The sequence below is a fragment of the Palaemon carinicauda genome, chromosome 23 (genome assembly GCF_036898095.1).
Source record: "Palaemon carinicauda isolate YSFRI2023 chromosome 23, ASM3689809v2, whole genome shotgun sequence".
NCBI lineage: Eukaryota > Metazoa > Arthropoda > Malacostraca > Decapoda > Palaemonidae > Palaemon > Palaemon carinicauda.
Window position 1 is genome coordinate 76,645,166 of NC_090747.1, and position 16,641 is coordinate 76,661,806.

General features: G+C 44.3%; 1 protein-coding gene across 3 annotated transcripts in view; it reads left to right on the forward strand.

The window, feature by feature from the left end:
- The window catches only part of LOC137617185 (mitogen-activated protein kinase kinase kinase 7-like), a 365,910-nt gene that overhangs the window by 183,748 nt on the left and 165,521 nt on the right, over positions 1-16,641 (forward strand). For all 3 annotated transcript variants that reach the window (XM_068347062.1, XM_068347061.1, XM_068347063.1), the window contains 5 exons: positions 374-491; positions 3,171-3,313; positions 11,170-11,353; positions 11,808-11,938; positions 13,748-13,830. In XM_068347062.1, coding sequence (XP_068203163.1) covers positions 374-491; positions 3,171-3,313; positions 11,170-11,353; positions 11,808-11,938; positions 13,748-13,830 — 659 coding nt within the window. The remainder of the gene's footprint in view (positions 1-373; positions 492-3,170; positions 3,314-11,169; positions 11,354-11,807; positions 11,939-13,747; positions 13,831-16,641) is intronic.

A 16,641-nucleotide genomic window follows, 5' to 3' on the forward strand; every position in this document is an offset into this window, starting at 1 on the left:
TGATTTCCGAACTTCTTGTGGCTCGTCCGTATGGTTTTCTCAAGCATTAATATTAAAACTTTATCCAATAAATTGCAGATTAAAAAAAAAAAATCATAAGTTAAAATTTAAGATAAAGTTTCCTTGATTTATGTCCAAAGGTCATCAGTTGTTTGTTGAATTGTGGACATTCACTTGAAATGTGTTTAAATGTCATTGTGCCCTGCATTATTTTCTTTAAATATACAGGGGCGAGATGAGTGTAGGAGACTCGAGGATGTGATAAATTATAAAACCTGATTACAGTGTGACAATTATTACATATTGTAGGTGATGTTAGTCCTTATAAGACTACAGTACTGTATAATACATTTATTTGTTTCTGTCTCTGCAGTACTGCACAGTTCTCATAAAACTGAATACAACCTGGCCCATGGAATATCTTGGCTGTTACAGTGTGCGAAAGCTGTCTCTTATCTCCATGCCATACACCCCCGACCACTGCTACATAGGTATGTGTACTTTATTTACTACCACTTGTACTAAGCATCTTTTAATTCATGCTGGCAGCTATATCTTTGTAGTCTCTCCTTTTTTTTTTTTTTTTTTTTTTTCTTTTACGTTTTTAATGTTTAATACCTAATGAACTTGATGGCTGTAAGTCTTAATATTATTGACAGCATTTAGTAGTTTTACTTGACCAAAGAGGTAAAATATTCAACTCTTCATTTGTTGCTTAGAAGGTAATATGTTTTTATTTTTTCATATAATAAGTAACTGTTCTTTATAAAATTGATAATGAGTGCATTGAAAATAGTAATGCCTTAACCCTTTTACCCCCAGGCCATTTGGAACTTTCCAACCCTTAACCCCCAGGGGTTATTTTTTTTCAAGCACATTTTGCAGTATATTTTTTTTTTCAAATTGCTCTAACAGCCTTAATTTTTGTCATAGAGAGGTCAGGTTGGTCTCATTCTCTTGGAAAATGCCTGAAGTTTCTCAAAATATTATCAAAAACATGCAAAAAAAAAAATTTAAATAGCAGTTTTTTTGCAAGGACGTACCGGTACATCCATTGGGGTAAAGGGATGAGTTTTGTGAAACGTACCAGTACGTCCTTTGGGGTTAAAAGGGTTAATGATTATATTCTAAGGGGAACATAGTTGAATTGCTCAGGAAGGCAAATCTGTGAATTTTTTTCATGCTGTATACAGTATTAGTAATGTTAACTAAGTAATATTAAATTAGATGCTGTAATAGATTCCTGGGTCAAGCCTTTTTTGTTTCTCCATTGTGTTAGTTATAAAAAAAATTGTTTAGACAAATAAAAAGATAGTGTAGTAAAGATTACAGAGATGATAAGTCACATGACTGAGATGGTGTGGGCACTGTTGGGGATAGATGGTGGGAAGGGAGTAAAAAGGGCTTTGGGAGGAACCTGTTACGGAGAGAAGATCAAGAGGGAGGCAGAGAATTAGAGGGCGAGATAAGACAAAGGATAGATAAGGCAAAATATGGTGAAGGATGATATGGAGAAATGAGGTTTGGTGGAAGAGGATGCCTTTGATAGAAGGCCTGGGAGAGGGCGCATCAGGCAACCGACCCTTTATGGGGAGGAAGAAATAAAAAGATAGTGTACTCAGTGTGTCGTGACGCTTAATTTATTTAGATAATGATGAAGAAGTACTGTATTTGAAAATGTCCTTTAATTATTTTTTGGGGAGACAACACAAAAAAATTATAGGGTAGCATTGCTTTTGTCTTAAATTTTATTATCCAATCCAATAACTCTTATGAGCTGAAACTGTAAATGACGTATACAGTAGGTGAAAAAGACTACGAACAAAGCCTATGACTTAATTATGTGACCTTAGATGTATAGAAATAGAAAATATTATATTTGGAATAACAAAATTTCCTTCATGGATAAATACTTCAGTTAGTATTTTTCTCTCTTATTTTGATCTTGATGGAAACTGGCTAAAATTGTTCTTTCTTGCTGTATGTTTGATTATTGTAAGGTTTATTTGTTCCTACACATATACAAACCCTTGTCCTTTAATAGAAGTATGTTTTTATAGTAGCTGGAACTCTGTAGTTAAAATTTATCGAAGTGTTGGTAATAACTGGCGGGTGTCAGTGAAGCCCCTCCCCTTGCCTGCACACTGAGTAACCAATTTGTTTTCATCCTCTGGATAGTACATATGCACTTCCATTGTCCACATCTAACTATTTTAAGCTTTTTATTTTTATTCTAGATAAATTGTTAGGCAGATCATTGTGTGAGAGGGATATTAAGAAAGAAGTAAGATTTTGCATTTTTTTCCAAAATAACTGTAACTGGTGATAATTCTAAGTTCAACCTGCCGATGTCCACATTTTCCCCCCTGGTAAACAGCATTTCTGTTTACTGTTTATTCCCTTGTGAGTGTGGTTTGGTGATGTGAACATAACATGGAGATAGTTGGTTTTTCTACTCTGTGATGGTGAGGGATCTGTCTTCCCTGCCACCTGTCAGTAAGTATCGACACCTCATTAATTTTACAGCCGAATTCCAGCTATGATGAAAACATACTCCTATTAAAGGACCCCTGTTTGTCTGACTAAGAAAACTACAAATGACTAAAATTTTGTGATTATTATTCTATGCTTCATGGAGAATAGAGTAGTAATAATTCACCACAATTTATTTTATGCCTTTACTGTGTACCAGTATGGAATTTTTTTACAAAGAATTTCTTTTCATAAGTACCATAAAATAAAAATGATACTGTACGGTATTTGATAATGTTTTGATAACAAACTCACTCTCTCTCTCTCTCTCTCTCTCTCTCTCTCTCTCTCTCTCTCTCTCTCTCTCTCTCTCTCTCTCTCTCTCTTTTTATATATATATATATATATATATATATATATATATATATATATATATATATATATATATATATATATATATATATATATATATATATATATATATATATATATATATATTTTGCTTAATGAGATTTTTTATACTTTTTCCATTAGTATTTATAACCTTCATATTGCTGGAATAGTTAACATTCTGGCCACCAACCTAAAGGTTTTTCCAAAGAGTCTGTTTACCCATTTATCTTGACCGAGTCCAGATTAATGGTGTTTTGCATTGTTCTATCAGTATTATCTGGAATTGTTATCCTTTTAATCTCCAGGGACCTTAAGCCTCCAAATCTTCTCCTGACCAAAGGTGCTAAAGTCCTGAAGCTTTGTGATTTTGGAACTGCGTGTGAACTGAGTACTTTTATGTCTGATAACCGTGGATCAGCTGCTTGGATGGCTCCTGAGGTTTTTGAAGGTTAGTTTATGCATTTTGACATACAGTTTAATCCTGTATTTGTATATTTCCTAACTATGAGACTAAAATCACATGTACCCTTATAGCCAAAATGTCTCGGAAAAACTTTTAAGAAAACTTTCAAACCCGTAGGCGGGGCTAAAGATATTTTCCCCCCAAATATAAGTAATTAACTCATTTTTGTTTTATTTACTAATAGGTACTAGGACAAGATACTAATCCTTTTCTATTTGCTTTTATTTCTGTACCCCTGGACAAAGACCACTGAGAGTTCTTAACATAAGAGCTTAAACTGTATTTGTTCCGTAACTGACATACAAACCACGCTATTTAATAGGGGTATTACTTTCGGCGTAGCTGAAATGACGAGCCATTAAAATTTAACGAGGGTTTACTACCCACACCGCTAGTTAGCGGGGGTAGGGGAGGGTAGCTTGCTATCCCCCCCCCTCACACACACCTGTGGTTGAGCTCACTTTCCTCTCGGCTCGGATGGTAGACAGACGTGTCTTCTTTCATCCTCGCCTTTCTTTTGGCAGCCATTAATGCTTTTTTGCTTTTTCTTTGATGGGTTTGTGTGTGAAGTTGGCCTCTGCGATTATGTGCACCTGTCCTGGATTACCCGACCGCCCCTGCGGTACATTCATGTCGAGGGTCGAGACAGACCCTCACACCCTTTGCCCTTACTGTAGAGGCCAACGGTGTAATAGTAATAATAAGTGTGGTAAGTGTAGGGAGTGGTCTACCTCCCAGTGGGAGAGGTTTTCTCGGCGACGTAAGAAGAAGACCAGACGGGATATTTCTCCTTCGAAGGTTTCTTTGAAAGGAGAAAAACTGAAGGACTCTTCTTCCGTTGCCCAAACCTCCTCCGAAGCTCCTACTCGATCGGTCTCTTTCGAGAGACCGTCGAGTGGTAGCGTAGACCGTGGTTCTGTTTTCCAAACTCCGGGTTCGAGAGATGGCGTTGCCTCCCTTAGCGAGGCAGCTCCACCTCTCCCTCCAGGGGAGGATGTGTCATTAACCGATTTATTTCAGCTTTGGTCTCCCTTGGGGCTCGAGGGTTCGCCCTCCAAGGAAGCTCTCCTTGACATCATCCGATTGGGTGCCGCTGTCAAGCAATCGCCGACTTTGGCAGAGGTTGATCCTCTGTCAATTGTCGACGTTGTGGTGTCAGAGGTATCCAATGCGGTATCTCCTAATACCTCTGCCTCTTCACATCCCGCAGTAGCTGAAGGCTTAGTTTCTCCTGTTCCTGCTCAACCAACGAGGGAGAAACTAAGTCAACAGTCTCTCCTGCCGGTGTTTCTCCCCCTCGGGGAAGTTCACTTACAGCGACTCCTCTTCGGAGGACTGCAGAAGGTCAGCTTGCTGATCCAACGGCCCCCAGAGGGCGCATCCATCGCAAGGCTCACCTTCCCCTTCGCCAGAGAGGCCTTCCTTCTCCTTTTAAAGCGGTGAGGAGGCGCTTCTTTGGTTCATCGTCGTCGTTGCTGTCCGCCGCAGAGGAGCCTCGTCAATGTTCACCGACTGTTCCTGCTATGGTCCTGGACCTCTCAGCGGATCATTCGCAATCCCCTTCGGTGGAAGGTCGTCCTTTCAAAGGACACGTCGACCTTCCACCCGACAGACCTGCTGACCTGCCGTCACTGTTCCTGGCAGCTGATGCGCTTTACGCGCCCACGAAACCTGACTACCATGCTTGTCAGGCACCGAACCCTGTTTCAGGGCATCAAGGGCGTAAGTGCCATCGTGTGCATACTTCCCCTACGCGCCATGATGGTCATGCGCGCCAACGTTCTCCTGCGCGCCAGGCTTTGCCTGGGGTAGCGCCCCAGTGCTCACCTGCGCGCCAGCGCGCCATCAATCTCCTGCGCGCCAACAACCTCCTGCGCGCCAGCGCTCTCCCTTCCACCAACGCTCGCCAACGCACCAGTGCTCTCCTTCAACTGCGCGCGGGCATCTCTCCTGCGCACGCGCGCCCTATTACATCTTCTGGGGCGCGCGAACTCTCGCCCGCAAGGCCGCGGGTCCAACGACCTGATCCTGCGCGCCCATGCGCTCGTGAACATTCACCCGCGTGCGCAATCAGTCTCCTGGGCAAGCTCCTGTGAGCCCACAGTGTCCCGCGCGCGCTCCTATGTGCCATCACTCTCCTGCGCGCCCTCGCAGTCGCCCGCGCACACACGCACGCGTATCAGCAGTCTCCCGCGCGTGCCCGCCAGCAGACTCCCGCGCGTGCCCGCCAGCAGACTCCCGCGCGTGCCCGCCAGCAGACTCCCGCGCGTGCCCGCCAGCAGACTCCCGCGCGTGCCCGCCAGCAGACTCCCGCGCAGCCCCGGGTATTCTCCATCGCGCGAGCACCATTACGCGCCCCCGCTCTGGCGCCAATACCCTCCCGCGTACGAGGTTGCTGGACAGCGCACGGCAAGGTCGCCATCGCCGCATTCCCCTCCCCGCAAGCGCAGAACAGCGCGCCCTGCGGCGGAAGGGAAGCATCCAGAAAGGTCCAGGAACCTTGTTTCTTCTTTTTAGGCGAACCCCCCTATGGAAACTCCTCCCAGGGATCCGTCGATCCCTGTCCCTCCAGAGGGAGTGTCTGACAGCGCAGCTATCAGTCAACAGTCATGGTTCGGTGCGCTAATCAGAGCAGTTACACAGGCTGTCAAGCCTGTTCTCTCTGAGTTGGGGTACAGATCCTTGGCTGTCTCTACCCCTCTGAAGAGAAAAGGAGGAATTTTGGACACGGTGACTTCTCCAAGAGCTAAGTTGTCTCCTCGTAAGCCTTAAAGGCGAGCTCCTTCGCCCCCCTAGACTTTTTCTCCTTCCCTGTCGGACGAGGATTTCCCGTCTTCAGGGGAGTCGCGTGAGGTGGGACATTCCCCCATCGCACCAATGAGGGAAACCCCACCTCGCGTTGAAAAGTCTTCCCGGGTAAGGGCGGAGAAGAACTTGCCTCCGTCCATGTTAGAGTCCTACATCCTTCCCAGGAAGGAGTCGAAGGACTCAAAGACAGTGCCAAAATCCTCGTCAAGGCTTAGAACGGAGCCAGCTAGTCTCTCGCAGAACGTCCGCGAATCTCCCAAGAAGAGCCTTTGGGGACAGGAGACTTCACTGCAAGTCCGACATCCGGAGGAGAACTACAAGAGTCAGAGCATGCATTTTGGCAGGTCCTGACTTATGAGGGCTCTCAATGGGTTTGCTGTCCCAGAGATGCCCCCTCGAGAGGGCAAAGACACGGTCTTGGACCGCGTATTTGGCACTCAAAAACCTTCTAAGGCCAGTGCTGCTCTGCCCTGGTCTCAGGGGGTTAAGCGTACCAGGGACAAGATCACTGTTCAGCTCTCTTAGTTGGCCTCCTCCAACCGTTCCAGTGCCGGCAACAAGCTTCTCCCACCTCCTCACGTACAGCAGAGGAGGTACTTCGAGATCTTGGAGGAGCCTTGTTTAGCTCTTCCTCTCCACCATTCTTTGGAAGAGCTTACCAGGGGAGTCCCTCTTGAGAGACTCTCCAACCGGCAGGTCTCGTTCTCGGCAACCGAGATCCTTAACCAGGAGAAGGTTGCGAAGTGTGCTATGCAAGCCACTTCGTGGCTGGATATCTGGTCAGGGACCTTAGGTATCCTGATACGCTCTGAGGACTTTTCCAAAGAACGTACCAGGAAAGCTATGGAGACGTTCCTCCTCTCAGGCACTCGCACCATCGAGTTTCTGTCCCACCTAAGTCTCGAACTTGTAGGCGAATACCATCCTGAAACGTCGGGATGCGGTGGCTGAGAGGTTCCATTAGAAGGTCCATAGCACCAAGATAAATAGGCTCAGGCATTCTTCCTTAAAAGGAACGAACTTGTTTGAGCCTAAGGATATGGAACAGGCTGCTGAGAGGTGGAGGAAGTCTCACCAAGACTCCTTCCTGCATAGGGCTTTGACATCCAAGCCCTATAAACCTCCAGCACCCCAGCAGTCCCGTCCTACCAAGATCACGAAACCGACAGTAGCAGCGAAGACAGTGGTGTCTAAGCCCTTTCCTGTCAAGGACAGGAAAAGCAAAAAGTCCTCCAGGGGAGGTAAAAATCCTAGAGGGAGCAGCCGAGGCCGCAAACGCTAGGAGTGGCAGTCCCCCTGCATGTCCACCAGTGGGGGAAGGCCTACAAAGTTGCGCAGACAGGTGGCAGCAACTCGGGGCCGATTCCTGGACGATTTCCGTAATCATTCAGGGATATCGTGTCCCGTTCACAACATCTCTACCTCCCCTGACGACGAATCCAGTGTCATTGAGTTCCCTTTCCATGGGATCAGCAAGGGGGCAAGCCCTTCGGGCAGAAGTCCAGACCCTGTTAAAGAAGGGCGCTCTCCAAGAGGTCCTCGACGCTCCCCAGGCTTCTTCAGTCGACTCTTTCTTGTAAAGAAGGCGTCTGGAGGCTGGAGACCAGTCATCGACCTCTCGGCGCTGAACAAGTTTGTCAAACAAACTACGTTCTCCATTTGTCAAACAAACTACGTTCAACATGGAGACCGCAGGCACGGTCAGACTAGCAGTGAGACCTCAAGACTTCATGTGTACACTGGATCTGAAGGACGCGTACTTCCAGATCCCAGTCCATCCGTCCAAGGAAGTACTTAAGATTCAGCCTAGACAACAAGGAATACCAGTTCAAAGTGCTGTGTTTCGGTCTCTCCACAGCACCGCAGGTTTTCACCTGAGTGTTCACCCTAATATCTTCGTGGGCACACAGGATCGGCATCCGTCTCCTCCGTTATCTGGACGACTGGCTGATCCTAGCAGACTCGGTGTCATCCCCTCTTCAACACCGGGACCAGCTTCTGGGACTTTGCCAGGATCTGGGGATCATGGTAAATCTCGAGAAGTCTTCTCTGCTTCCCACCCAAAGACTGGTATACCTAGGCATGATCATAGACACCAATCTCCACAAAGCCTTCCCATCAGACGACAGGATAGCAAGGCTGAGAAAGGTCGTAAGCCCTTTTCTCAGACGAGAAGAACTTCCAGCCCAATCGTGGTTATGTCTCCTATGTCTCCTCAGTCACCTTTCATCTTGGCTCATCTAGTTCCCAACGGTCGCCTCAGGATGAGATCCCTCCAGTGGCGGCTCAAGTCCCAGTGAAATCAAGGGTACGATTCCCCGGACATCATGATCCCTATGGGACCTGCGGAACGGACAGACCTCCAGTGGTGGGTGACAGACGAGAACCTACGAAGAGGAGTGGATCTTCTCGCTGTCCCCCTGGATTTGATGCTGTTTTCGGACGCCTCAAAGAAAGGGTGGGGGGCCCATGTACTGCACCACAGGACCTCAGGCCTGTGGTCAGAATCAGAAAAGTGCCTCCATATAAATCTTCTAGAGATGAAGGCTGTCTTTTTGGTCCTTCAACAGTTCCAACAATACCTGGCAGGTCACTCTGTGGTGGTGATGAGCGACAACACCACAGTAGTGGCTTACATTAACAAACAAGGAGGTACTTTTTCAAAGCAGCTATCCCATCTTGCAGTAGAGATACTGAGATGGACCGAAGTCCACTCGATTCCACTATCGGCACGTTTCATTCCAGGCAAGAGGAATGTGCTTGCCAACAATCTGAGCAGAGCGTCTCAGATAGTGGAGTACCGAGTGGTCTTTGGATCATCTAGTAGCCAACAAAGTCCTGACTTTGTGGGGTTCTTCGACTGTAGATCTGTTCGCAACAGGTCTGAACTTGCTTCCGCTGTACTACTCCCCAGTCCCGGATCCCAAGGCTCTCTGGCAGGATGCCTTCCAACAACGGTGGAACAACATCGACGTTTATGCCTTTCCCCGTTCTGTCTGATGAGGAGGGTGCTCAACAAGACCAGAACATCGGTCAATCTTTCGATGACCCTTATAGCTCCGCTATGGCATCACGCGGAATGGTTTCCGGACCTTCTGCAACTCCTAACAGAGTTACCAAGAGAGCTCCTCAAACAACCACATGCCACAACTTCACGCCTGGAGACTATCCAGCATCTCCTCGCTGAGAGAGGATTTTCGCAGCAAGTTGTGGTCAGGATGTCTGGACATCTGCGAAAGTCATCCGCAGCTGTCTACCAGGCAAAGTGGAAAGTCTTCTGTGGTTGGTGTCGTGGAAGGGGTATCTCTCCACTCGATGCCACTATTCCAACAATAGCGGAGTTCCTCGTGTATTTGCTGGAAGAAATGCGCCTTTCAATGTCGGCAGTGAAAGGCTATCGCTCAGCCTTAGTCTAGCCTTCAGGCTAAAAGGAATGGACATTTCTTCTTTGCTGGAACTTTCCCTACTCATACGAAGTTATGAACTTACCTGCCCTCAGTCGGAAGTGAGACCTCCATGGAACGTTGTTCGAGTTCTCAGGTCTCTTAAGAGACCTCCCTATGAACCATTACGCCCGGCTTCAGATCGCCACCTAACTTGGAAGACGGTGTTCCTACTAGCTTTGGCTTCGGCCAAGCGTGATAGCGAACTTCATGGTCTCTCGTATGACATCGCCCATTCAAGGGAATGGGGGGAGGTAACATTCAGATTCGTCCCTGAGTTTATTGCTAAGACTCAGAATCCGGGAGTATCAGACCCTCGGTTCGTCTCCTTCCGGGTTTCTAGTCTCTGTACTGTAACAGATGACCCAGACCATCTCCTACTGTGCCCAGTAAGGAGCTTGAGGCTATATCTTAAAAGAACGGCTGCAGTCCGTCCTCATGTGCCAGCTTTATTCGTTAGCACAAGGAGGAATAAGAGGAGGGTCACTAAGAACACCATCTCAGCATGGATTCGTAGGGTGATTCATCTGTCCCTGAATCCAGACCCTCCTCCGTCACGTCGCCCTAGACCACATGATGTCAGGGGCATAGCTACGTCCCTGGCCTTCAAAAAGAATTTTTCAGTGACGCAGGTCCTTCAAGCTGTGGTGTGGAAGCGGCAGACAACCTTCACAGCCCACTACATGCAAGACGTGACCCACAGGAGCCTCGATACGTTCTCTATCGGCCCTGTGGTGGCTGCACAACAGCTGGTTTAAAACCTCAAGCTCCTTATTGGACAAGTAGCAGAAGGTTGAGGGCATTGTTACTCGGTTTTAGTCTGGCCCTTATTCTTTTCTTCATCATCCCCTCTCTTGGGGAAAGCAGCATCCTGGGTTCTCTGCATAGCTGACCTCAAACCACTGTAGGTAAACCATGTTCCCTTGTGTTCTTAGTATTAAGTTAATACTGTCACGTCCCCATACCCTGATGAGGTGGTATTGGGAGAGTCCTAGTCTAAGTTTCCATCTAAGAAACTTCAGGTCAACTTCCTAGGACGAGTCACACTTCATTATACCTTCACACACAGCTTGCGTAGGCCGCAGTCTTTGCGTAGCAAGGTTCTAGTGAGGTGCAGGGACTCCTTATTTCTTGGGTGCTGACACACTCAAATAACGAGCCCCTGGGCATAGCCAAAAAGCCAGTACTGGCTGGGACGTCCACCCTTCCTAATGGGTGAGTCCCCCTTATTAAATAGCATGGTTTGTATGTCAGTTACGGAACAAATGACAAATTCATAGATAATTTGTATTTTTCCTAACTATACAAACCTTAGCTATTTAATCAAACTTGCCCGCCAACCCTATCCCCCGTGAAGTCCTACCTCCAAGCAAAGTGAGCTCAAGCACAGGTGTGTGTGAGGGGGGGTGGGGTAGCAAGCTACCCTCCCCTACCCCCGCTAACTAGCGGTGTGGGTAGTAAACCCTCGTTAAATTTTAATGGCTCGTCTTTTCAGCTACGCCGAAAGTAATACCCTTATTAAATAGCTAAGGTTTGTATAGTTAGGAAAAATACAAATTATCTATGAATTTGTCATTTTTGTCTTTACAGGAAAAATGTATACAGAGAAATGTGATGTTTATAGCTGGGGTATTATTCTTTGGGAGGTTTTAACAAGAAGAGTCCCTTTTGAAGACCTTGGTCTTGCCGTTCGAATTATGTGGGCAGTCCATCAGAAACAAAGACCACCTCTTATAAGTGGCTGCCCAAAATTACTGGAAAATCTTATGAAAAGGTAAGACTTGTATATATATTCTTGTATTTGATTGTATTTTTTCAAATTCTTATGATATAGAAATTGAGATTCCTAATGTCAATTTACAAGTAAAACTAATAGAATTACACTGTCTTTAAACCTTTTCTGTTCTAAATCTATAAGGGTTTTTCAAGTTAATAATCATGAATAATACCTTTGTTGGGGTTCCTTTGCATATTGTACTTTATTTATAGGTTATGAGTTTTGTAAATATCATAAAACTGTGGTTACAGTTGATTAAACATTACCAAAATCCTTAGCTCAGCTTCAGTATTTTGAGATTTGTTGAGATATTTAAAAAATGTAAATGAAGTTGAATTTTTGTCATACATTCATCCTTGCTTATAACAATAAGATTAATTTATTAGGTATATATTTATTCAAATATTTTCCTAAGTTTTACCTCATATCAATATTTTTTTTGTTCCTGCAGATGCTGGGACCATGATCATGCGCGGAGACCTCGTATGGAAGAGGTTGTAGAAAAAGTTTCGATTATTTGTAAATTTCTAAAAGGTGCTGATGAACCTATCAATAATCCTCCGTCAGATGACTCGATGACTGGTAAGTCCTACTGTATTACATTTTATCAGCTTTCTGCTTGTTGATGGTAGTGTTATGAATCTTATAATCTAGTAGAAGCAGACTTAAAAGGTTTATTATTTGCTTTTCATTTTAATTTAGTTTCTGCATAGAAAGGCTGGTATTATAAATTAATCTAGTTTTTGCATAGAAAGGCTGGTATCATAAATCAATGTAGTTTTTTTTATAGGAAGGTTAGTATCATAAATTTGTCATGTTTTGCACAGCCAAAAGGTGTCTCAATTTAATCATTCGATTTCTGGTCACTATACTGTACTGTGCTTGGAGCTTTGTGCATTTTTATATTTTCAAAGTGTACAAAATTCATGACTAGATTATGCTGTGTTTTAATGCCTTTATGTAAATTTTATTTAATGTTTGTTTTCTATATGAAATTCAGTGACTAAGGAGCATGACATTTGTTTTTTATGCTACAGGAAGATATACCACAGGTAATTATCTTACATAGATTTGTACTGTTGTATAATTTTTAATATGCAGTTACTATATTAAGAAATTTTGAATTTACATAATGACCCAGAATCTTTTTGAATAACATTTTAGACACATTCGACTGATAATACATACTTGAACAGTGTCTCTATAGATTTGGTAGAATTCATATGAGGTGTAGGTTGAAGAGAACCTTTAACTTGGAAAAGAATACTTCTCAATTTAAAGATCTCTATTTTGTAAGTCTTTTGCTGATAATAATAATTGCGAGATGTTTTGATTGAATTTAACCAGTCTGTAGCAGGTAAACCACTGCAGGTAAATTGACCTGCAAATGGATGGACATGTTTGTCCTAGGAATATGTATGAATTTGAAGGGAAACCAAATCATCAGTTAGGGAAGATGATCATGTGTATTTCTTGCCACTTAGGAGCTAAGAGAGGCATCGTACAATATAGTGGGAAAAATATTCCAGTGTTCAGCACTAATTTCTCATATGAAATTTTTTCCTTTTATTTATTTAATCAAATCATCTTTTGACATTTGACAAAATTACTTTGAAAGTTAAAAGTATTTTTTTTTTCTAATGCATCAGTGAAGAAGAGTAAGTATTAAACCTATTTATTTTATTGTTCTTCAAGAAACTTCTTTATAATGTAGAATCCATACCTTTATTTTTCTAATATTAATTTTTCATAAGTAGAGTAATAATTACCACATCCCTTCCTGTATGTAGGTAAGTATAGTAGAAGGATTTATTTTATTGACAATCAGTACCTGTACTCTACTTTAAATTTATACTGTACAGTATCAGTTGACAGAAGTAATTAGTGTTAGTGTGGTAATTCAAACTGTTCTGGAAAGATAAATGCAGTAATCACGTACTGATTTGAGTTTAAAGATAAGAACTTGTGTGTGTAATGATAGAAAAAGTTTTGATTACGTGAAAAACAGAATTTAAGTTAATTAGGTTCGATTAAAATGACTTGTATAGGCAATTCTTGATAATAATTTTGCTTGGAATGCAGAATATGATACTAATAAAGCTCTGTTCAGTACTATTTTTTTTTTTTTTACTTTATCTCTCTAATTCAAAAGTTTTCTTAAGATTGACTTGCTTGAAGATACTTCTGTCATTTTATTGATTTTGAATATGCCAAGTAACTTCCTCTATTTTATGAGACACCAACTTGAAGTCATTGGGAATTCTTTTTCATTTGTAATTTTTTTCTATAAGGATAAAATCATTTCTGATTGGTAGAATTTTGGTTGGTAAAAGTATTTGTAGCAAAGTAAAATTTTGCATTGTTGTATTATTAATATTTTTTCATCTGCAGACTCCTTCAGATCACCTTGCATTGGTTCTAGTGAGTGCCACACCAGCCGGGATGTTAGCAATTTGTCGACTTTACCCAATGAGGTAAGAACATTGAGAATCTGTTTAGTTGGTACAGTACTTGTATTTTTTAAAGTTTTTCTGTTTAGTTTTTATTTTGAAGAGAAGCTTGACCAACTAGTGACAGAATTTGGAAGGGTGTGTGAGAGAAGAAAGTTGAGAGTTAATGTGGGTAAGAGTAAGGTTATGAGATGTACGAGAAGGGAAGGTGGTGCAAGGTTGAATGTCAGGTTGAGTGGAGAGTTACTTGAGGAGGTGGATCAGTTTAAGTACTTGGGGTCTGTTGTTGCAGCAAATGGTGGAGTGGAAGCAGATGTACGTCAGAGAGTGAATGAAGGTTGCAAAGTGTTGGGGGCTGTTAAGGGAGTAGTAAAAAATAGAGGGTTGGGCATGAATGTAAAGAGAGTTCTATATGAGAAAGTGATTGTACCAACTGTGATGTATGGATTGGAGTTGTGGGGAATAAAAGTGATGGAGAGACAGAAATTGAATGTGTTTGAGATGAAGTGTCTAAGGAGTATGGCTGGTGTATCTCGAGTAGATAGGGTTAGGAACGAAGTGGTGAGGGAGAGAACGGGTGTAAGAAATGAGTTAGCGGCTAGAGTAGATATGAATGTGTTGAGGTGGTTTGGCCATGTTGAGAGAAAGGAAAATGGCTGTCTGCTAAAGAAGGTGATGAATGCAAGAGTTGATGGGAGAAGTACAAGAGGAAGGCCAAGGTTTGGGTGGATGGATGGTGTGAAGAAAGGTCTGGGTGATAGGAGGATAGATGTGAGAGAGGCAAGAGAGCGTGCTAGAAATAGGAATGAATGGCGAGCGATTGTGACGCAGTTCCGGTAGGCCCTGCTGCTTCCTCCTGTGCCTTAGATGGCCGCGGAGGTAGCAGCAGTAGGGGATTCAGCATTATGAAGCTTCATCTGTGGTGGATAATGTGGGAGGTTGGGCTGTGGCACCCTAGCAGTACCAGCTGAACTCGGTTGAGACCCTGGTTAGGCTGGAGGAACGTAGAGAGTAGAGGTCCCCCCCCCCCTTTTTTTTTTTTTTTGTTTCATTTGTTGATGTCGGCTACCCCCCAAAATTGGGGGAAGTGCCTTTGGTATATGTATGTATGTATGTTTTTATTTTGATTTGAGGTTTTTCTGTTTAATTGTTATTTTGATTTGAGTTTTTTCTTTTGTCTAGATTTCATTTTAATTTGAGTTTGTTCCTTCATTAACAGACCTTACATTATTTATAGGGATTATCTTTCGGCGAAGTTGGAAGGTAGCCAATAGACCAAGAAGTGCAAAGTGGCAACCCTACCTACACTGTTGTGGGTAGGTAGGGGATGGTTGGAGGATAACCCAGTCACCTATCTCCACTCACAGCTCACAAAGCTGCCTCACTTTTCTCTTTCGGCTGGTAGAGATTGGATATGTCTGCTCTCTCCCTCTCTCAAGGCATTGTCATTAGACTTACCAACCATTGCTTCACGCGATTTCTTTCTCAGGTGTGGTTGCGCTTCTTCTTTATGCTCCTATGCAAACATTTCCTGGCTGCGAAGGTTGCCCTTGTTGTACCTTTATGTCCTGGCCGCAAAGGTCGCCATTGTGGTACTTTCATGTCCTTCGTCGACACCAATCCCAATCTGTTTTGTCCTACCTGCCAGGGGCGTCGCTGTAAGCAGGATTTGCCCTGTGACGAGTGTCAGGAGAGGCCTGCCTCCCAGTGGGAGAAATTTGGGCGTCGCAGGAAGAAGACTGCCAAGCGAGATCTTTCTCCCCCGGGGTCTTACTCTGACAGAAAAGGGCTCAGGCTTCTTCCTACCACATTCCTAGATCTTTTCCCGAAGCTCCTCCTTGCCTGTCTTTCTCAGGGGAATAGTCTAGTAGGAGCAAAGACCAACTAATGACTTGGCAACCTCTGGGTACTGGGGGGGTTGATGCTTCCCCTAGAGAAGCACCTTCACCTCCAATTGCTGGGAGCCTTTCTCCTTTGTAGATGTTTGTCAGGCTTGGCCATCCTTGGGGGTTTCTACTCCCCCTTCAAAGAAATCGTTACTGTAACTCCTTTAGCGTGGTGTGAGGAGAGATCCGTTCCCTGTGGCTTCAACATCTTCCACCCTGGACATGTGTGAGGTCCACCTTTCCCTCTCTCCTGGCCCTTCCACGCGCGGATGACGTGACTGTTCCCTTTGGCCCCTTCACCAGCCTCCTGCTGACGATGTCCCCTCACGCCATTTTGGGACGATGTCGTCGCCTAACCCTTGACCTTCTTCTACCCATGGGCAAGGTTCCAGCTCACGCGCGCTACCCTCGCCAGCTGCAGAGGTTAGGCCAGCGGTCCATCTGCTCACCGATCGCCAGGCCGAGAGATGACACCTCGTCCTTCTGGACGATCACCCTCTCGAGTTTCGTGCTCGCCCTCAGAATGTCGTTTACTGCGTTCAATGAATCACCGAGATTGCTCGGGATCTCGGCTTTCTTTTCAAAGACGCTCTCATTCTAGCGCTGCGTGCTAAGGCCAAAAAGATCGTGGTTATCGCGATCTAGGCGTTCATCTTCTAGGAGACATTCTTCTCGATCACAAACTGAGCGCTCATGATCACGAGCTTCACGCTCACACTCAAGATCACGAGTTTCGCGCTCACGCTCAAGATCACGAGTTTCGCGCTCACGCTCAAGATCACGAGCTTGACGCTCACGCTTAAGATCACGTGCTTCACGCTCACGCTCAAGATCACGAGCTTCACACACGCTCAAGATCATGAGCTTCACACTCATGCTCATGATCACGAGTTACGCGCTCAAGATCAAGAGCTAAGCTTTTACGATCACGATCGACGTTTGCAAGCAA